Source organism: Charadrius vociferus, unplaced genomic scaffold, assembly GCF_000708025.1.
Source record: "Charadrius vociferus isolate BGI_N301 unplaced genomic scaffold, ASM70802v2 scaffold1, whole genome shotgun sequence".
NCBI lineage: Eukaryota > Metazoa > Chordata > Aves > Charadriiformes > Charadriidae > Charadrius > Charadrius vociferus.
The window spans coordinates 10,371,290-10,393,364 of NW_009647680.1; the positions used below are offsets into that span (position 1 = coordinate 10,371,290).

The 22,075-nt window shown below is 47.8% G+C and overlaps 1 protein-coding gene across 1 annotated transcript in view; it reads left to right on the forward strand.

Moving 5' to 3' along the window:
• GDPD4 (glycerophosphodiester phosphodiesterase domain containing 4) overlaps nt 1–22,075 on the forward strand; it is a 38,233-nt gene that overhangs the window by 3,841 nt on the left and 12,317 nt on the right. The window contains exons 2-7 of the mRNA XM_009881225.1: nt 7,653–7,657; nt 11,786–11,994; nt 12,622–12,725; nt 13,778–13,871; nt 19,620–19,679; nt 21,815–21,913. Of these exons, the coding sequence (XP_009879527.1) occupies nt 11,812–11,994; nt 12,622–12,725; nt 13,778–13,871; nt 19,620–19,679; nt 21,815–21,913 (540 nt within the window). The 5' untranslated portion in view covers nt 7,653–7,657; nt 11,786–11,811. The remainder of the gene's footprint in view (nt 1–7,652; nt 7,658–11,785; nt 11,995–12,621; nt 12,726–13,777; nt 13,872–19,619; nt 19,680–21,814; nt 21,914–22,075) is intronic.

Sequence of the window (22,075 nt, forward strand, 5' to 3'; positions counted from 1 at the left end):
AAAACCCAATTCTTGCAAGAAATACAGGTAAATGACACCAACCCTTTTACCTTTTCCATCCTCCAGCTTATCCAGCTCCCATCTTAGTGCTTTACCGCTGCGACCTCTTCCTTCCTTCCCTGCTACCAACTGGCAACCTGTTAGCAAGCTGAGCCTGTCCCATATTCCTCTGCAACTCATGGTGAATGGTGGTTTTAGGGATGATTTTTTGGCCCTTCTGTGAGAATGAGGCACTATAGGGTTGGGAACTACTGCACTCAATAAGTCTGTTGGTGTCTTCCATGTGGTCCTACCCATGGGACCATCTGTGGTCCCCATGACTGCTTCATGTAACCCCGCATGGAGAATTTCTGTGGATGCCCTTTTTACAGCAGCAGGGATAGACCCACAGCCAAGGGGGAGACAACCCACTGGCATTGGGATGTCCTTGGGCTCTCCATGCTGCTGGCTGGATGACAAGTGACCCCATCCACCCTCTGGCCCTGCAGAGAAGGGGGGTGAGATGTACGTGGCAGAAACCACTCTTTGGAAAGAGGTTCTTGGTGGGCTGGGAGGAAGTAAAACACAATCTACAGGTGAGAAGGGCTTTGACAAAGATCCAGAAAACGTTGTAATCTGGAAATGCCATCAGGGCTGATGTCAGGAGAGCCTGTATGGGACGTCAGAGGCTCGCCTGCTGGCTCCTGGCACCAAGCTGGTGCATATTTGTCACTGCCAGCTGTAACTGTGGGGACTTTGTGCCTTGACCTGGGCACAGGCATCCAGATCTGGCTCCCAGCACCAGAGGAGCTAAACCGAGCAGGGCAAAACTGAGCAGGGCAAGGTCCATCGTGTTCTTGGCCTCATCTGGCTTTCCCTGAGCCTGGGAAACACTTTCATCATCCCATTAGCTCACATGTGTCTGGTCTGACCTTGTCTATGGGAGTGTCTCTCTGGTAGCCATGGTCTTTGGTGCCCATACCAAGGCAGCTTGTGGAGCCCAGGATGCAGAAATTCCTTGGAGCTGGAAGGGTCACAGTACTGAGCTGGGCTCACTGGGTTTTGGGTGATGGAAGCCCCTTTGTCTTGGGCTGGATATGTGCCTTGGAACTCTGGACATGTGTGGGTCAGTTCATCTGGCCTATTTAGACTTCTGCCCTTGAGTTGTGCCCATTCCACTTCACTGGTTGTATCAGGAGCTCAGGGTGACTGCTCAAACACAGAAGAGATGAGTCCAACTGCTCTTCCAGGAAGACCAAGGGAGGAATGTAAACACCCACCCCAAGCTTTGCGACTAAATAAATTGTTCCCTTCCTCCAGGTTGCTGGGATGTGAGTGCTGCTCGGCACTGATCCAGCAGACCTGACTGCGTTGGGTGTCCTGGGCCCTGGAGAGGTCCATCAAAGTTCTGCCCACAGGTTGTCTTTATGGGGTAATATCCACACAATGAAACCCGCTGATCTTCCTGCCTTGCTGAACAGTCTCCATGGCTCACACCAGCGGATGAGTAAAAATCAAATGAGCTGTACAGTCTTCATCTGCTGCTCTTGTTGTGCTGTTGGTGCAACCTGAAGTTGGGAAACTGAGGCTCTGGGTGATGGGTCTGCTGCGTCCATAGGTTGGTGTTAGGTCAGGGGATCTGAGCATGGATCTTGTGTGTCAGACTATCCTTTTGCTCTGAAGTGGGTTCAAAAGGTTTCTGAGATGGCTTGTGCAAAAATGTAGCAGATTTAATTAGCTATAAAGGATTTTCCTCTGGGAACAGCAGAGCCACATTCTTATGGTGCAAAAAATGCATTTGGATGCCGTAGATTAAGCAGAGAAACCGCTGGCCAGTGGCACAGAAAGCATCCTTTCCTCCCTTTTCCTCCCCTCCTTGCAGGGCTGTTTCGCTCCAAGGTCTGAACTTTAACACCCGCAGCTTGGGGGAGGGCCAGCACTGGGGGCTTCGGTGCGGTGGCCGTCCAGGGCCCCCGTCCTTTGTCCGGGCTGAATAGCGCTCTGCAGAGCTGCCGGGCAGAGGTATGCAATCTGCAAACCTCTTTTCTTCCCTCCTCTTGGCTGACGGACAAAGTCTTCCCTGGGAGACGATGCTCGCGGCGGCGTGCTGCCCTCGGTTGGGCTGTGGGGCCAGAGAGGGTCCCCCACGCTGCGTCCCGATCTCCTCATCTCCCCTTAACCACAGAGCACAAAGAGCCGCTTAGGCATTCACAGGAGCAGAGAGGGACCCTCGCCAGGGCATGCTGAACTGCACAAAGTAGGATTTATCTTCAAAGAAATATTCCCCCCTCTTTCTGAGCTCCTTTTTTTTTTTCCTTTTTTTTTTTTTTTTTTCCAAGGGATTTTTTCCTCCTCCTCCTCCCCCCCTAGGCAGGCTTTGAGCCATGGAAGCCTCCCCATGGTGGCTTTTCAATGGTGGGAGACTGACTTCTTAGAAAGCCGCGGGCCACCCAGGGGCAAAGCCCGGGGCTGTGCCCCACGTGCTGTGTAGGGCTGAGCTGAGCACAGCTGCACGCACCGCTGCTGGTGGTGTTGCACGGCCACAAGCACTGTGAGGACAAAACTATTCCCTTCTCCTGTTGACCATGCTTAAGTGTGGAGAGCAGCGTTTTACCCCAAACCAGTCACGCTGAGTCTCCCTTTTTAGGCTCATACCTGGAGGTATGGGCTCACCGATGCTCCTAATTCTCTCTTGGGCAAGAAAAATGACACCTAAACATAGAATCATAAAATGGTTTAGGTTGGAAAGGACCTTGAAGATCATCAAGTTCCAACCCCCTTGCTATGGGCAGGGCCACCTCCAACTAGACCAGGATGCCATGGTAAGGCCGGCCCTGGAACACCTCCAGGGATGGGGCCTCAACAACCGCTCTGGGCAACCTGTTCCAGTGCCTTACAACCCTCAAAGTAAAAAATTTCTTCCTGATGTTTAATCTAAACCTGCCCTCTTCCAGTTTGAAGCCATTCCCCCTCTTCCTGTCACTACATGACCTAGTAAAAAGTCCTTCCCCAGCTCTCCTGTAGGCCCCCTTTAGGTACTGGAAGGCCACAATAAGATCTCCCCGGAGCCTTCTCTTCTCCAAGCTGAACAGCCCCAACTCTCTCAGCCTCGCCTCATAGGAGAGGTGCTCCAGCCCTTGGATCATCCTTGTGGCTCTCCTCTGGTCACGCTTGCTGCATGGACATCTTGCTGCTGCCAGCTGGGACCAACATTTGGCTGGGTGGTGGAAGGTCTCCATGTGGTCACAGCCAGAAGGTCACTGTTCCTGACCACTTCTGGGGATCATTTTTGCCTCTGCCCACCTGTACTGCCCAGAGGAGGGACACCAGTTTCCCCACAGGGCCGGCCATCCTTATGCAGGGGACCCCTAACACTGAGCTAAGGGTGGCTATTACAAGTTTATGGGCTATATATCAGCTATATGAAGGAGCTCAGGGTCAAAAACAGAGGGAAGACACTGCTGATGGGGTCTGGCATCAACAGGGCCAAAGCTACTTGTGCATCGTGCCCATTTCTGTGATGCTGGTGAAGTGCCCGTAGACCCTGTTCTTGGGTCAGAGCTTTCTTACACTGGGAGCCATGTGAATACACCCTGGGAAAGCAATCCCTGAAAAACACATCACCCGAGACATTTCATATAGGTGGACATCTACTTTTTTAAATGAGGTTTCTGATGTGCCAGAGTTTTTCAGGCCTTTCCAAGGCCAAATGTACCCTACCCACATTTTAGTACAGAGAAAAATATGGAAAACAGGCATGAAAATATAAAATTCTGCTGTGTTTGGGTCAGCATTTGATGCTGGATTTTGTGGCTTCTTTGCTATCCTTGGTCAGAATCTCCTCTCCCCTATTACCATCGATAAAGCTGTCAGCAATTGCCGCCACCTGGGGCTGGGAGAGCACCCTGGGTTGGACACAGGTCACCCTTTCTTCCCCTTGGGAGTGGAGCATCCCCTAACTGGAGCAGCAAGGGCTGGCACACCTCCTGAGCTCTCATCACCTGGACCCACCATGATGGAGCATCTGCAGCTTTAGTCCTTGGGACCATGGAGGCTGGTGTGGGCTGAGGGCCACCAAGCATGCTGGGCTGGTGGCTGTGCGTGTCCACCTTTGCTTGAGTGGTGCAGTGGAAGTTTCTAGAAGGACGGTTGGGGCTGTTGGGACATTCTAGAAGGGGGAGGTGCAACATTCTACAAGGGCAGTTGCGGTGGGCAATATCTTCCAGAAGAAAAGCCGGCCTGGGAAGACGTCTCTAGAAGGTAGGTGAGGTGTACCTCTCTAGGAGGAAGCTCTCAATGAAAAATAATTTAAACCCAGACCCCTCTGAGCAGCCATGCTGGGAATAACCTCCCAATCCCCCTCAAAGGAAAGCTTCCCTAGTCGAAATTGTCCCCATCTATGCCAGACCAACATCTTTTCTCCCTGCAAAGGAGGGACGCTGGTGGCACGCAAACTTCTGCAGAAACGAAACTACCCAGCCCTTTTGGGACGTTTCTGAGTAACGACGGACAGGAATAAGCTTGAGTCCAGCCAAAGCTGTGGCATTTGTGAAAAGTCTTTCTTCATCCCCTCTTCTCCCCCCTCCCCCCGCCTTTTTTTTTTTTTTTAAGCTACTATTCATCAGCTTTATTAAAACCACTCATTTTGCTCCTAGCAGGCAAGAGGGAAAATCTATTGTAGCACCGTGAGACCCTTTTACAAACACGATGATTTCCCCTTGCCTGTTTCCACATGAAGCTGAAAGCGTTTCTATAAAATTCATGGTAAATGCTCCAAGGCTTGGCCAATAATTTCCTGGGCACACATTTGTTAACGTAGCCTGCAAAGTGCTTTGAAGATGAAGAAAAACAGCTGTAATTTCTAATGACGATGATTATGATTAAATGAGGTTTCTGCAAGTGGTTGTGGATAATGAGTCATCCCCGGGGACTGGACACTGGGGACAAACATGCTCCAAGCATGAGAGACTATCAAGAGAGGTACCTTGAAGGAGTAGAGAGACACCAAAGAATTTGGGGGGAGGGTTGGAGGAGAGGAAAAAGTGAAAAAAAAACGGTTCAGCTTTGGAGCTTTATTTCCTACGATGGTGACTCTGGAATAAAGCCAGGGATTAAGCTGCCTTTTCTACCCTTAATTCTCATGGCCAACATCTGGTTTTGTTATAAGGTGAATAGAGCCCACCTTGGAGCAGGGCTTGCGTCACCATGCAGGGGGTATGTGGAGAAGTCTGGGGCTGTGAGCACCGTTACCAAACCCATATCACTCACCCCCAGCAACGGGAGTTCTTCAAGGGCTTGTCAAACTGACCCCACAAAACCCATCCGTTGCCTCAGAAGATCTTGCCTTAAAGCATTTGTATGTGACCACAGGTGAGGGACAGACTGTTGAGCAGGCCACACCACCCATTTCCAGCACAGCTCCTGCTGGGTGTCTGACCTTTAGACCGTAGCGCAGAGGGTCCTCTGTGATGGGCATAAGTCCCTGTGTGACCCTAATAGATGCAGGATTTCAGCTGTGTTTGTAGGTTAATTTGGTTGAAACGGGCTTGATTATTTGTGTCTGTTAGAAGTGTGGTGGCATAGTACAAAATACAGGGCATTAACCTTGGTGGAAACCTCCCCATAGCTTTCAAACCCACAGCCATTGCATGGTGGAGGGGTGCTACAACAAATGAAATGAAGAAATGGAGCAGTTATTCCTTTTTAACCCTTTCGACTTCCACGTTCATTCGTTATTTCTTGGGTTAAACCCTATTGCTTCTTTGTGCTGACGGCTGCGATCTTCGCCTCAAAGCCAACGGCTAATGAATTCATGAGACGTACTTCACACGTGTTTGTCCCAGGCTGCACGTAGTCCTTGGGATCCCACACAGAAGTAAGGTATAATTAGGGCTTATAAAGAAACTGTTGAAAGTCTTAGTGATAAATTATAATTATCAACTGCCAGGGAAAGGAAACGCTGTAGAGTATATATCACAGGGAGATTATAACTAGCTTTATTTTATTTGATCATTTTTCCTTTCCTGTGTTAAACCTCATTAATTCCCTGAAAAGAAACTGAAGGCAGATGATGGTGAAATAACAGGGATCCAAGGCTGTGCCTTGGGCAGAAACGCAGGTTTAAGGGATGCTCTTTGCTGAGCTTTTCTGGCTGGTGGTGGGGGCTGTGTGCAGCTCGTGGTGATGGTGATCAACCAGCAGCTTGCCAGGAGGTCGATTTTACTCCTTTGCATCTGTTGGTGTGAGACTGTGGAAGACTCCCAGGTGGAAGGGCAGGGAACAATGCCCCAGAGAGTGGTGGGATGACACCAGAAGTGTCCACGCAAGGGAGCTGCTGGTGCTGGAGAGGCTCAGCTCAGGCTCAAGGCATGTCCCTCCCCTACCTTGGGGTTCACTTCCTCTCCAAATCCCTTGGAAATGATGGTATGATCACTCCTATCTGCTGCCTTCCTACTCCATCAAGATGCTCAAGATAAGCTGGCCATGCTCAGGTGCTGAGAAACGACCATCTCCATGTCCCTCACATGGCTGCTGGCATCCCACGGAAATTATTTTTTTTTCAAATTCTCATCTTGCAGCAGACTGGGAAGTGTGTTTGTAATACCTGAAAATAGCCCTGCACCCACCTGCCCATGTGTTGTAGGATATTGTGTCAGAGAGAGCTGGGTGGGTGCAGGAGAAAGGAAAAAGTGAAAGACTTAAAAGGCCCAAGGAAAAAGCTATGGGGCAATGCCAAATTTGGCTGCTGTACCTGTTTACCTCTCAAAAGATGGGTGCTCCAGCTCTACAGCACCAAAAAAGACGAGAAAACTCTCTCTTTGCTTGTGCGTTGGCCTCTCAGGCCAGCTCGGTTTGCAGTACTGTCTGCGTTCAGAAAAGCGTTCAGCTGAACGTGTTTCCTGCTTTTTCTCCCCCTCTCCTTCCTCCATCACCCCCCCGGGGCTATTTCTCATGCTTTTCCTCTCTCTCTGTCAAGCAGTGGGAAACGAGCAGCCCTGTTCTGCTGCCTGCGATTACAGAGGCTCTTATCTGCGGGCAAACAAAGCTTCTGTTTGCAAGGGACAGACCTGAGATCTCTTGGGTTTATGGAACTGAAAAACATATGTTACCGCTTTCACGGCTCACCGGCTAAGGAGTCCTAAACTTTGCTCTCCTACCGATGCATGTTTTCCTGCTTGCTCTGTGCCCCCGTGGCTCTCCCAGTGGACGGATTCAGGTTTTGCTGCTTCCCTCCTCTACCCAATTACCTTTGCCTGGTGGAGATGGGCAAGGTCTGCAGATGACTTCTAAATTTTAGGGGCACTCTGGTTCGAATCTAGGTGCAAGCACTGTGAGGCCTCTTGCTATGTCCTGGCAACGACTGAATTCCTCCAAATTCTAAGGCAGACCTACCGTCTTTTGTCCTCTACATCTACCCCGTGTTGCGGTGGTGTTTGCCCCTTCGGTGGTTGCTGGGTCCAGATGCTGGGGTGTTATCTTTGTTAGGATCAGATTCTTGTGAATTCAAACACTTCGATGTTTGAGGGGTCTGAGGCATGGCAGATTCAGCCAGGCCTTGGGAGAGGTGGTGTTACGGCTTCTGGATGTCCCACCGCAGCTATAAGAGCAGGCTGGTCATTTGTGAGCAAGGATGAAACTGTGGGATGGAAGGTCATGGAGAACCTGGAGGGCAGCTGAGGTGTAAAGAGGCACCCTACAATATTCGAGCACATGAAGGTGCATCAGAGAGCAGGAACCTGGGAGAACGTATGGAGAGAAAAGGCAAGGAGTGTTGCCTGTGTGGAAGGTCACAGATAAAGAGAAGAAAGGGGTACCTGGAGATCTGAGTACATTTTGAGCTGAGAAGGACCATTCTGGCTGCCCTTGTGTATGCCTTTGCCTTCCTCATCCTCACATGGGACTTGTCACCATTAAGAGGGGTTTCTCCTGGACTTCTCCTGGAGTTGCCACTGCAGTGTTTGCTGCTATCAGCAACAGGACAGTGTAAATGTGTTGCAGATACTTGCATCCCACAGAGCTGCAGAGGAAGATGAGGTCTTCTTCAGAGTCACTGCTTTCAGAGTGAAGTAGCCCAAATACTTGGTGAGTCATCTCTGTTTTTGCTTATCCCTGTCATCTCTTTCCTTTGCATCTACACACAAGTATTACCTTTTTTCTGGTGTCTCAAGCATCTCCCATGCTTTGTTCCTCAGCAGAGACCCAACAGTCCCCTACAGCTGCAGGGCAGAGTGGCTCAAAGCCTCCTTTTTTTTTTTTTTTTTTTTTTTTAAATTGGCTAGGTCCCATATGCTCAGAGGGAGCAGGAGCAGCCCTGGGTCAACTCATGGCCTGGGGCTCAGCAGAATGGGTTTTGCTTTGGATGAGAGCTTGCTGATCCCACTCACTAGACGTGATATAACAGGTATGTTGACTTCCCTGATCTCTATCTGTCGGTCTCTGGTTCTATTTCTGGGTGGGTCTGGCAGGCAACTGCAAGGTTCCTTGAGCATAGCCATTTCTCGTTTAAGCAGAAGAGGACTTCAGCCACAATAGCTCTCATTCCCTAGTGAGAACAGATTCTGACAAAGGACGGTTGAGAGCGGTGGGGTCCTTCTCACAAACAGTTCCAAAGAATTGTGTTCCTGGGCACAGAATTTGCAGGCTCAGATGCCTAAACTTAAACCTCGTAAGCGCTACTTCCCAAAATTTGGCAAGGGCTGGGTGCCACCATGCCCTGAGGATCTTGTTTGAGGCACCCGAGCTCATCTCTTTGAACGTGTCAGTACTGAAAGGTGTTACTTCTATAGTGGTACTGCTAAACATCTCGGACAACAGGGTCAATGGGGATTGAGGGGATGTGAAGCACAAAGGTTTTTGTTCTCATTTGGCCAGTCTGATGGTTTTGGGAGGGCCAAGGGTTGGTGGAGGTGGTTGTGGAAAAGAGGCTGTGTTCCTCTTGTCCTCCCTCCCCAGCCTCCCCTGCAATGAAAGGTCCCTTCCCCAACAACCAGTGGGCTTGGAGACATCGCTTACATGGGAAAACTAAGGCAGGAATTAATTAAATTCATAATTATAGAGATGTTCTTAAGTGCTCTGGTGCATAAAGCTGAAAACACTTTTCTCTTGCCACTGGGGGTGAGTTCAGGGTGAATTATTTAAACATTCAGATGACCGAGGCCATATGATGTGTTTGATACATGAGAGAAACTGGATGTTGCCAGCATTGAGTAGCCTGTGCTATGGGCACACAGGTCTGCCCTGGAGAGGCTGAGGGTTGTTCAGCATGTCCTGTTATGGCTACCGTGTGCCCAAACCCATGGGAAATGCAAGTAAAATCCCAAATAGCAGGTGAATCCTATCCCTGGAGGTGTTCAAGGCCAGGCTAGATGTGGCCTTGGGCAACCTGGTCTAGTGGGAGGTGTCCCTGCCCATGGCAGGGGGGTTGGAATGAGATGATCTTCAAGGTCCCTTCCAACCTAAACCATTCTGTGATTCTATGATTCTATGAATGTGGACTCCATACAAGGATACTCAGAGGTGGAAAAAACATGAACTACAGGGAAAGACTAGAAAAGCTGGGGTTCTGCAGGCCAGAGAAGGCTTAAGAGGAGACATCCAAATATAAATACATGAAATATGTAACAGAGGAAAAGTTTAAGGTGTTCTCTATATCCACCATGAACAAGGTAGGGAGTAATGTGCTTAGATTGTAGTACAGGAGACTAGACGTTGGGGAAAAAAAACCCCAACTTTTAATGATAAAAGCTAGTTAGGACTGAATTATCCTGTCTTGGACGCTGGTGGGATCTCCATCACTGGCAATTTTTATGAGGGGTAGACTAACACCTGGATTTAACATGCTGCTGTAGCCAGCCAGATGGAGTGGACTGTGTTTTGAGGTCTCTGTAATCTCTATTTTCCTGTTAAATCCTGTGTGCTCATAGGTGAATATTGATGTGTGAGCCTCGTGCCCACACCAGGAATGTGAGTAACAAACCTCCTGTCCAGCAAAACTGCTGATGTTGATCCACTGTCCTGAATTCCTGATGCTGAAGGAGAAGGGCTGGGAAAGAATGGATGCTCTGGTCTGGTGGTAGGGGAATTCATGGTTTAGGGTTCCTCATAGGAGGTAACAAATACTGCAGCCCCATGGCACATGACACCCTTCTGGTAAGACCTCAGAAGGTTCAAATATACTCAAAAGATGTCGCTGGGGTGACTTGGTAATTGCTGGGTGTACGCCAGGCGTACTCTAGGCCAGCTGATGAAGACAGCAGGATCAGCTGTCGTCTGTCCCACTCACTGGTGGCATAATGCCCACATCCCCTCCGGCTTGTGCTCTGGGTAATTCAAGAGCAGGGTCACCATCTTGCCACATGAGATTGGCATCAATTTTTAACTACGGGGTGACCTGCTGGAGCCAGGATCCAATACTGCCGAGCTTCCAGGGATGGCTTCACCCCACCATGTCCAAGAGCGTGTGATTCCCTGTGACTGTCCTGGATAGGCAGACACGTCTGTGTCAGGAAGGCACTGGGGCCATGGCACACTTGGGGACTGCTCAGTTTGTAGTGGTCCAGACTGAATCCCCTCTTGTTTCCTTTCCATCCTCTCTCCTTGCACTCCAGCTGCCGATAGGCTGGGACATTTGGAAAGGGTACCAGGGATGCGTCAGGTCAGTTTTAACTTGTGTCTTATGTCTCTGTTTCAAATGTGCCTTCTGCAAACTGATCAGTTTTTTTGGAAGTGTCTGTTTGCAAGGATGTATCCACTGATTCCTGCGAAGAACCACCAGGCTCTGAGTTATTTGCAAATTATTTATGTGTGCGTTTTATTCCTGTGTATAGTGCAGCGAGTTGTTCACTCTTGTTCTTAAATGACTGTTATTACATCAGATAAATCAGGGAAATTGGAGTCCTAAGCTGGGACTTCGCAGCAGGCATGCCTGAATTTGGACACGGTACTTTTTAATGCAGCAGAAAAACATCTCTGTCTATCTCTGTACTCTAAAGAAGTGCTGGACAACGGTGCTTCTTTGTATACCAATGCAAGACTTTTTTTCCTAACTCTTTCCTTGCAGTGTTGATAGTGCCCTGCTGGGCGAAACGCTCTTTGCTGGCACAGCCCCCACTGCTGTTTACTTCGCTGTTAGCTACATCGGTTGCGTTTTACCACCGAGTTCTTTGTTTAAAATCTTGACTCTGAACAGATCTCCCGTGTGTGCATCTTTACAGCTACTCTTTCTACCCTTGAAAAAACGTGCCAGGTTTTACTTGTCTATTGTGCTATTTCAGCCAGGAAATAATTTTTCCTTAAGGGATCAGTTTCTGTAGTGCTGCAGTTTTGCCAGGACAAGAGACCTGTGTACCTGGAGAGTTTTGGTGCCTTTCCTACCAGAGCTAGTTAAATCCGTAGCAGGTTGCAGACAGGTCTCAGTGATGCTGAATTAATTCCCATGGCTGAACCCAAGCTCAGGTTCATCTGACGTAATTTGAGAGTCCGCACAGAGTGCTCAAGTTAGTGATTTCATTTCCCAGAGCTCCCTGTATAGTCAAAGGGAGGCAGAGGTTCCCTCAGAGGTGATTCAGAGCACCTAAGTTGCAACCAGAAGCACCACTGACTGCTGAGGGGACTTGCAATGACCATGCTTTTCTGTTAGACATCTCACTTAGGTGTATAAAATTAGGTGGGGTGTCCTCAGCGCCCTTCCGTGCTGGTCGCAGCATCCTCTTGAGAAAAATTCCTCTCTTTTTTCTGGTATGAAGAGCTTACCCAAAAGGAAAGGAGGTTTTACAGTCTCCCCATCAAACTTGTCGTCTCATTTCAGGAGGAAGATGAGATAAAGCCACTCAGATGGAGGCCAGTTCCACCAGCCTCAAGAGGATCAAGTTCGGGAAGCTGAAGGTGGTACGTCGGCACTTGCTACAGAGGTATGAGCATCAGCCCTTCATCTCCTGCCTGGCTGGTTTCTACAGCTGCCGGTGGAAGCGGTACCAGCGCAGAAGAACCGAGCCTGGGAAGTGCTGCTGCAAGACGGTAAATTAGCTCAAAATCAGCACAGACATTGATTTCTGCATAGCGATAGATTGGTCCAAGCTAAGAAGTGGCTGATGCCGTGCGCCAAAGGCATCCCTGCCCAACAACATTTGGAGACCATTGAAATCTGTTGGGCTGTTGGATTTTGGCTTTAAGTGATCGATGTACGGCTGTGTTTCCATAGCAGGCTCAGTTCGTCTGTGCCACCACGCAGCTATCAAATGTGTGGTGGCAGGAAAGGACCTTGCACCAAACCCTCCCAGCCAGTGAACTATCTCAAAGCCATAGGATCAAATTAAAGAAGGAAAATTTGGGATGGCTGTGCAGTAAGGACTGCAAAGAGGGCTGCTGCATAGTGCAATTCCCTCTCGTGTGAGGTGGTTAAAATCCTGCTCATTTGTGAAGTCAAGGGATCTGTTTTCCCCAAAAATAAATACTGCCGGGTATGCTTTTGGGGACACTCCCCTGGTCACAGGGGACAGGGAGAGAAGTCCTTTCCATATCTACTTCAAGAGGTCCAACACCAAGCCACGTGTTGTAGGGAAAGCCTAAAAGTGTCTGCTATTTGCTCTGATTGCTTTGGGGTAGACGAGGCTCTGACTGCTTGTCCTTCCTCTCCCTCTCCAGCGGGAATGTGTGTTTTTCCCATTGCTCGTTGGAGCTTTCTGCTTTTCTCTCATCTTTCTGTACATGTGGGGTGAAGCGAAAAATGACTACAATAACTTTGACTGGTAAGTACCAGCTTTTCCTCCCCTCCTGCTCCTCGGGCAGGTCCGCAGGGTGGCTGGGAAGAGATGAGCACCATCCCCAGCAGCTGTACTGCAGCAGGGCACTTCAGCCATGAACCAAAGATTTGGCTCCTTAAACTCTTGGTTGCAGCATCCAAATTGAATGTCCAGTGATTTCAGACATGCTCTCCCCTTTGCTTGGCTACAATTTTTAGGTGTAAATGTGAATTTGGGAGAAAAGGGAGAATCATCATCACAAAAATTGCGAGTGAAGGAGATTAAATAGCTCTTCCCTGTTCTTCTCTGAGTCTTTCCCCCACCTCCCCATTCCCGCTGAAGAAACGTGGCATCAGGCACTGCACCAGCTATCTCACTGCAAAGAGAATTGCATGTTCCCAGGCTCGAAAGTAAGAAATAACCAGCAGGGATTTATGCAAATCCTTTCCTTCTGCAGTACGTAGGTAACAGTTATGCAAATCTAGCTCCTAAAATTAAATTTAAACAGCTCAAATATTATGGGGAGGAACAGTGTGATAATATTATTCATCCTTCTTGAGCCTTTGGGTAAAAAGTAAAGCTTCCCTTTCTCTCTCCCTGGGCAATCCCTCTGCAGCTCCTCCAGCTTGCTGGTGTTTTCTCCTTCAAAACCTGACTCAAATCCCCTTTTTTTTCTGCTGTGCCATACATAACCACAGGCAGACAAGGTGGGCTGTTGGCCGGAGTCACGTCATCTTACTGTTTCCCCAGGCTGCCTTGTCTGCAGCGAGGTGTTCTATCTTACAGTCAGACTGGGAACTCTCTGAAGCAAGACCATCAGTTTGGTTCTGTATTTTACCACTCCAACACATTGGGGCATTAGTCTGGTGGCTGATGCAATCCCAGATTTGGGGAAGGAGGCTCTTAACCCCTTTTGCATGTTACAGGGTAGGTTGCTCCCTCCTCCCTCTTTGTTTTATTGCTTTGAAAAATTCAAAATTTCAAGGAACAGGGCTATTGCTTCCCTCCAGTCCATGTGCGAAACACAAACCCTGTTATAATATTTTATTGCTTTTTAGGTACAACTATGGGAACATGGGCTTCTGGTTTCTCTGGTCTCTTGTTCTCCTGATTGTGGCTGCAATCTTGTTCACGTACATCACGCTGTTACTGGTAAGTAATGCCCCTTGTAAGCCGACTATGATTTATAGTCCTAAAAGGTAAACATAAGGATGGCTTTAATGTGTTAGACCAAATTTCAGCCTAGCCCCACAGATGGTCCCTAAACAGTGGCTACCTGGGGAAGACTGGGAACACAATGAACTTTTACAGTACTTTCTCCCCATGTCCACCACTGGATGACCAGTTTCAGCTCGTGGGTCTCTGAGCCAGATGTAGTTTCTGTGATTTCTCTTGATGATTTCCCTTTGATGAATTTGTCCAGTCTCTTCTTGAATCCAAGCAAAGACGGGCCAGCAGTGGATGGATTTAGATTTAGGGGAAGCTAAAGTCTGTTTTTTGGCAGCTGGGAAGTATGGGGCTCCGAATCATGTAGTGGTGCTGATAGGTCATCAAAGCTGAGTTATTCCTCAAATCCTGAAGAAAAATGCTCGTTAGAAGAAGAGGAACATTATCACTGAAGCTGCCTTGACCCTCTATCCTTTTCTGGAGGGTTTCTCTCCAGGTAGAGACTGCAGACGTGGTCATAAAATGCTCCTGAAGTTTATGCACAAAGAGGCAACATTCCTGAAATCTTCACTTTTCCAAATCCTGTGAACTTTTCTCTAGACTTCTGATCTACTGCGCGCTTTGGTTAGTGGAAACATACCAAAAGCAAGGATTTCCTAAAATTTCTACCTAGCCATCCTTTTTCCCTGTCCTTTCACTCATAGGGACCCCCCAAATAAGGACATATTTGCATCTGTGTTTCCACCCTCTGCATCCAGAGCCATGGGCTAAGAAATCACTTTAGCTCCAGGAACTGGACTCCACGTTCAGTCTCATGCCTGCTCCAACTTTCATTTTGAAATGCCAGGTGCCGAGGATGAGGTTATGGCTTTGACTCACCTCAGTGACCAAGACAACCAGCTTTTACCAGTTCCTGCTGTTCTTACCCATTCCCTGACCTGTCATCGTATAGCCAGTCTGTAAATTGCTCGTGGCAGGGAATCTCTTCTTGCTTTGTTCATGCAGTGCCTGACACAATAGGTTTCTGGGGTCCTTTGTCCCTGCGGAAGTACAAATAAATAGTGATTTCATTCTAGTGCTAGCAATAAAATACCAAAGTGATAAATAGGACAGCTGCTTGGCCATGCCCACAGCAACCAATAGCGTCATAAATGCTGTGGACTAACTGAGCTCTGAGTAGGACAAATAACAATATTTAATTACAAGGATTTTGTGACACCCTGGTGGCTCAATGTCTGTTATTCGGTAAAGCCTATCTGGCTTTCCCAGTGGCCGTGGGACAGCCTGGGTGGCTTAGTGGCTACAATGCTACTTTGGTCAACTCAGAGCTTTGCCAGAGATGCCCGTGTGACATGGATACCTCTGAGATCGGACCTCAGCAGGCTGTGGATCTGAGGTCAACCTCAGGATCAGAGGTTGACCCATCATAGCACATGCTAGAAATGCAGTTTATATGATTTCCTGGGCTTGAGGAGCCTGAAGACTCCTGAGGCTGAAGTGTCAGCTCGGTCATGCTCTGTCTGGATCCAAACATCAGCCAGTGTCCAAGAAGTGGACTTTCTTAGAGGAGTTTCATGTCTTTGGCAGCATGGATGTGATTGCTGCAAGCTATCAGGACAGGTGGTGGGCAAAGTGAAGCCAGAAGGGTAGATGGAAAATACGAAGCGAAATTGGTGTCCTACATGATTCAGCTCAGTCCTGGCCGCCCTCTTTGTTGTGAAGACACATCCACCTCCTCTCAGCTTCTAAGTTCTATCTTATGAGGGTAACAGCTCTTGTTTGCCTCAGGAGGCTGAAACACAGATAAACCTGAAAGAATACGAGGAGTTCGGATACCATCAGACCTACAAGAGAAACACTTCAGAGGTGCCTATGCTCTGGGGACAGCCCCTGTGGTGAGGGCCCATTTGCTCCTTGCTTTCATGAAGCTGTTAAGTGACCTGCCCAAAGCTATTGGGTATGTATTTCTAAGGGCACTCGCCCTGCTTGATTGCATCACCGTGTCATCGTGTCTCATTTGGCAAGATTGCTGCACGCATCCATGTTAGGCAGTGGGTGTTGGGATGCATGAGGCCCCACAATGTCAGACCTGTTACCTAAATAGGATTAGGTCTTGAAGGAAAGGGGAGCAAGGAAAGTAATCAACACCACCATTCATGCTCCCAGTATCTCAAAGCACGCAGGGTGACATGAAGGTCACGTGCCTGCATGCAGGGTTTTGGATGACAACTGTGGCTTGGCCATCCTCGTCCCAGCAGGGCTTCTTTCAGAGAAGGACTCTGCCAGGAGTCACCCCTCCATCGCTGTTTGCAGAGCTTCCCTGTCACAGTGTCTGACCTTTCACTGTAGTCTTTGATGAACCACCCAGCAAAACACTGGGAGCCTCACAGGCTAATAAGTGCAACTCAGCCCTTCCACATCTAAATAAATCTATTATTGCGGGTGCTATACAATAGCTGGATCGCTCTCATACATTTCAGACAACTGATGGCCAAAGAGGATGCCCCCACAATGAAATACATCCCATGTTCTGGTTGAACAGTGTTGAATGGAGACTGTTGTCGCACGTGTTGCAGGAAGGACTGGAGACCTTCATCCAGGCAATGTTTCTTTGTAATGTTTTGCATGAACAGCCCATCACGTTGATGCCCTTGTTGGACCAGAGAGATTTTATAGCAACCAGTGGCTGGTCTGGTTTTGTTTGTGAACACCATGCCCTATTCCTTAATGATGGCACCCAACTGGAGCCTGCAAGCCTGCTTCCATGACATTATTGTGAACCACTGAAGCAAACACTCTTCTGCTCACTGGCCACCGGTGGCTGAACAAAACACTGCACAACAAAGCACTTGCTGTCTGCACAAAGATGCTCTCCGTCTGCATGCATCATTGTAATATTTTCAGACAATCAGTTTCAATTAATTCAATTGTTATCACTCCACAAGATGATTTTCTCATCCCCATTAGAGCTAAAAGGTTAAGCTGAGGGGTCTAATTACAGAGCAGTTCATACTCAGTGGAGAAGAAAAAACTTTTCTTGTTTAGTCTTTAAACACCAACATAATATTTTCCTCTCTGCAGCTCAATCATGTTTGTTTCAAAGGTTTGGAAGAGGTGACTTGTGACTGTACAATATAAAGAGGTTCAGGTGTGTTGTCGCCTCTGCATTTGTAGGTGAAGAAAGAACTCAAAATAGTACATTGGCACTGAAGTTCAAAAAGTGATCTCAAACCTCCATCCCTGAGATGCTAGGGTACCAGACAAGTTCTGAGTTGCTGCATTTTTGCCACAAAGTGAACGTAGGGACCTGAATTCTGCTGTTGTGAACCCCTAAGTGAGCAGATGTTTTCGGTGAGCTGAGTGACTAAGTGCCTGCCTCCAGGTCCTTGCGGTGGTAGGTTCAGAGCCTGCCTAAGCCTCACCAACAGCATTGAAATCAGCACAAGGTCATTCCCATGCTGAAGCTGAGTGGGGCTAAGGGTCTATTGTCCATCCTTTTGCAGCAGAACCTTATGGTCAGTGCTTTTTAAAAATCCAAACAAAAAGAGGGAGACAGAAGTGTAATCTCCCTTCTAGTGAATCCATCTCTCTTGCCACTGGGAAGCATCCCTCAATTACTGCTCTGCAGGTAAATGGTAGAGGGGAGACACTTCCGCACCTCATACTAAAGAAGAGAAGAATGCAAGTGTTGGAGACTGTAAGATTCATGGACACGATGGGGCTGGCAAGAGGGACCTCAGCTCTAGCCTCAGCAGTAGTAATCAGACACTTATTGGTCACCTAAACCCACATGTCTGTGTACTTGTATTAGAAAATCCCAGGATAAGTGTGGAAGCAGTTTGGAAGAGTCAGACTTGCTTCCACTGGTTGTCCCTTTGCCTGAGGAAGTTCTGCTCTAGGTGCAAGTCTGTGGGATGTTGCTAAAGGCAGCTGCTCTCCATGGAAGAGCATATTGGACAAGCCCTGAAGCAGCTTTTGAGGAGCAGGATAAAGCTGGGTTTTTATTATGTCTTGAGATGTTAAGCTTCAGGGGTGTACAGAAAGCAAAGAAAACTCAAGCTGACTGTGCCAGAGCACACAGAGGATAGACCTTGTCCACATTACGTCAACTCACTGGTCCATCAAGACTTGTTCTCCTACAGTGACCAGTGGTGAAACCACAAGAGTTCCTTCTTCACCCTCTGAGGATGAAACCTGGTGATTGTTCTTCTTGTAAGCTGATAGGGAGATGTTGTTTCCATCCATAAACATGGGCTCACCCTTCGATGGCATTCACAGATGTGATGCATCATTCATACAAAAGTTGTACAGCAGTGGCAGGGGAGAGTCCGGCCGAGTATGGAAATAAGTGTTTGGCTGTACCTTAGGCAAGGACCAGGTCTTGGTTGCAGAAAAGGAGCAAAGTGTCGTTTTTCTTCCTTTCTCTGAAATAGCTTATTTAGATGGGGCTGGCTTAAGATCTTCAGCAGTAATTCAATTCTCTCTGAAGCGCTCCCATGGTTACTCACCACATACTGGGTGTAGGATTCGATTAAAGGAGGCTAACGTGTCAAGAAGCACTTAAAAGCTGATCTGTATTCTCTGCTAAGCTTACTTCTCACTTCAAATCAGCATGATCTTGGAAAGAGAGCATGTTTGTAGCTGGACGGGAAACAGCTTACGTTCTTTTGTAGTTGTGTTTTGGAAGGGCAGAGCCCCTTCCCCTAAATCTGTGTGTCCTGCTTTCACACAATCCCACTGTGTTACAGTCTGGAGAGACCTGCATCATAAATGATGCAAATGATGGAGTGCTGATGTCTACGAACAGATTTTTTTTTTTTCAAAAATCCTGATATCTGGTGATACTGGTCCCCAAACTGTCCCTTAGAGCGGTGGGACGCTTGCCCCAGGCACACAGATCCCTGAGCACAGACCTGTGTGTTTTCACGGCAACAAGGTACTTCTCCCAGTGAAATTCACCACCAGGTTCATCGGTTGCTTAGGCCTGGGACAACTTGAAGAAACTCTCCATCAGAGTTGTGGACTGGCTTTCCTCATCCTATTCTTCTTGGTGTTCAAGGCTTCGGTTTGTCCCCTAACCTGGTTGAGTTTCCTTTATGCTTCACAGGAACCCTCCCCAAAGGCTCCTTCTTGCCATCGGGGGCAAGGAAAGTGCCAGCCACTGAAAAATAGAGCTTTTTAATCTCCAAGGCAGTTTTCCGTGTTCTGAGATGTGCCCATCTCTTGCGTTTCCTGTGACTACTGTGGAAGCGTTGTCCCCTTTGGTGTCTGCTCTGTATTTTTGTGGTGCTTTGGGGGCATTTTTTTAGTCCCTGACCCCTCTCCCATGGTTGATATGTCTCCAATCACAGCAAATGCACAGAAAACAGGTAAGGCTGTGTTGGTTCATTCCATAGCAGTTGACCCTGGCCATCATTTCTTATTCAGAATTTGTACTCACAAAGAAAAGTCATTAGAAGTGTGTACCCCAAAATTGCCCAATTATTTGTCACCCATGAAAGGGCTTTGATCCTGCAGGGCAGCCTTGATATGTGCTTGGTCATTTCAGAAGCATTTTTACTGCAGCAATAAACACTTTTCTCCATACACCTGTCCTGCTAACAGCCTTGACGTTGTGCAGGAAGACCTAGTGTAAAGTGACTTCCCAACGAAAAAATAATTCCAGAAGTACCTCACCAAACACACTTCACCATCTTCTACCAGGATGCAAACAATCTCTTCTTGATTCCCCAGGTCCTAGCGATGTGTTTGCTTGCAGAAGGTCAGCAGCTGTACCTACACTGGAGTCACAAGGTGGGGAGAGTCAGGGCTTTCTGGTAACTCCAATCCATGCTTTAAACCAATTGAATCTGTGGTGTTTCTCTGCATGAAAACCATCTTAGATTATGGGAGAGAAGGAAGAGAGGGAAGAGCTTAACCTTAGGAGACTTTAGATACCTGTGAGGATGATATCTGCTCCTGAGCTGATCACCTAAACTCCCTTTGAAGTCAGTGGAAGAAAATGAATCCTCCGAGGATGCAATTCATCCAGCTGGTCGTAGACATCTAAATTAAGATGAGATGAATCACACCTAAAATACCTTTTTTTTTCCCCCACTAACTCTAAAAGGAGCCTGCAGTGACTCATTCAGGTGAAGATGTCTATATTTGACACTTCTACCTGTGGTAACATGAAGACAAAAGCAAAGTTTCCATGAGAAGCACAGTGTAAATTTCTGTAGCAGGTTCCAACAGCAGTAAAAAAGAAAAAAGTGGCTGCTATGTCTGCAGAAGAGAAAGCTGGCTTTTCCAAGGCATCCCAGTGCCTTAGGCCTTTTGGTCTTTGGGTGGCTTGGGAAATGCTACCTGGAGTTTTGAAGGTGTAGAAACGAATCCTCAGAGAGCTGTTGCTGCAAAATGATGCATTAGAATCACCTCCCTTAAGAAATTCTTGAGGTTATTTGAGGTATTTCAAAAATGAGCTTCTAGCCGTACCGTTTAGGGGAGAATGTCATGTGATTGCAAATCTTGCAGTGGAATAGTTGAATGTGCAGACACTTGGTCCTGTGTTTCGTCATTTAAGTAATGGAAACACAGTCATCTTTACCATTCAAAATTGGTTTCCAGAAGAACCAGAAAGATGTAGAAAAATTTGTAAAAGAAAATTGAGACTGCATCCTTGGGTGGAAGAGGTTAGGGTTGGATATTCTCTGGTGAGACCCCCACCTGGAGTGTGGTATCCAGCTCTGGAGCCCCCAGCATAGGACAGACATGGACCTGTTGGAGCGGGGCCAGAGGTGGCCACAAGGATGATCAGAGGGCTGGAGCACCTCTCCTATCAGGACAGGCTGAGAGAGTTGGGGTTGCTCAGTCTGGAGAACAGAAGGCTCTGGGGAGACCTTATTATGGCCTTCCAGTACCTAAAGGGGCTACAGGAGAGCTGGGGAAGGACTTCTTACAAGGGCATGTAGTGATAGGATGAGGGGGAATGGCTTCAGACTGGAAGAGGGGAGATTTAGATTAGACATGAGGAAGAAATTCTTGACTGTGAGGGTGGTGAGGCACTGGCGCAGGTTGCCCAGAGAAGCTGTGGCTGCCCCATCCCTGGAGGTGTTCAAGGCCAGGTTGGATGGGGCTTGGAGCAACCTGGTCTGGTGGGAGGTGTCCCTGCCCATGGCAGGGGGGTTGGAACTCGATGATCTTCAAGGTCCCTTCCAACCCAAACCATTCTATGATTCTATGATTATTAAGGTTTGATCTGTAGGATCCCGCTGAAGAATGCTTAGGGCTTTGGTCCAATTTCTACTTGCACTTAGTTCTCAGCAGAGATATGATGCTGGAGAAGAGCCTGCCATCACCACTGTGCTGATACCAAACTGAGCAAGAAGCCGAAGAATAGACTGAGCAACATACTTACTCTTTTGGTTAAAAAGTGAACTATCATCTCTTAATTAGAGTGCTGTTGCTGAAGCCTTTTGCAAAGCAGCTCATAGCATAAAGAAGCTGTGGTGTTGTCTCTTTTGGGTGGAATTCATCAGTTCTGAATTTAGCCATCTGCAGGTTAGGAATTTAATGTAAGTTGATCATATGGGCTCCATCTACATCAAAAGAGAGAGAGAGAGAGAGGCATCTTCCAACATAAAGCAAGTGGGAATGATCACCTCTGGAAATTCCTCTCTTTCTCCATGGTTGTAGAGGGAGCCTTGATGGCTGACTTAGTTGGGTACCCAACTCTTAAGACCAGTCTTGCCATACATAAAAGCCAATCAGTAGCACTGTTGGTCTGGTTTTAGTCCTATTAGATCTCTCTGTCTCTAAACTGGCATAGTCAAGCTCATGCATCCCAAACTTGTCGAGTTCAAGCTACTTCAATAAGCCTGAGAGGCAAATGGATGGCACGCCCTGTGCAGAAATGTTGAAGCTGATTTATGTCTTCTTTGCCTTCCCAGATTGGGACTTTTCTTGTCCTGGGCTTTTCTATCACAGCCCTCTTCATATTATCGGTACTCTGGGGAGATCAATGGAAAACCGTCCGCCTATCGTTCCAGGTAAGAAGGGCTGGGAGGTGTGTTAGAAAGAACAACTTGCTTATAGAAGCAATTTGTGGTATTTGGTAGAAAATATTCCATATGGTGGGTGTTTTTCACGTGGGTTTTCCTGGCAGGGTATGTGGTTTTGAATAAACTTTTATCTTGACTTAACAATTCCTG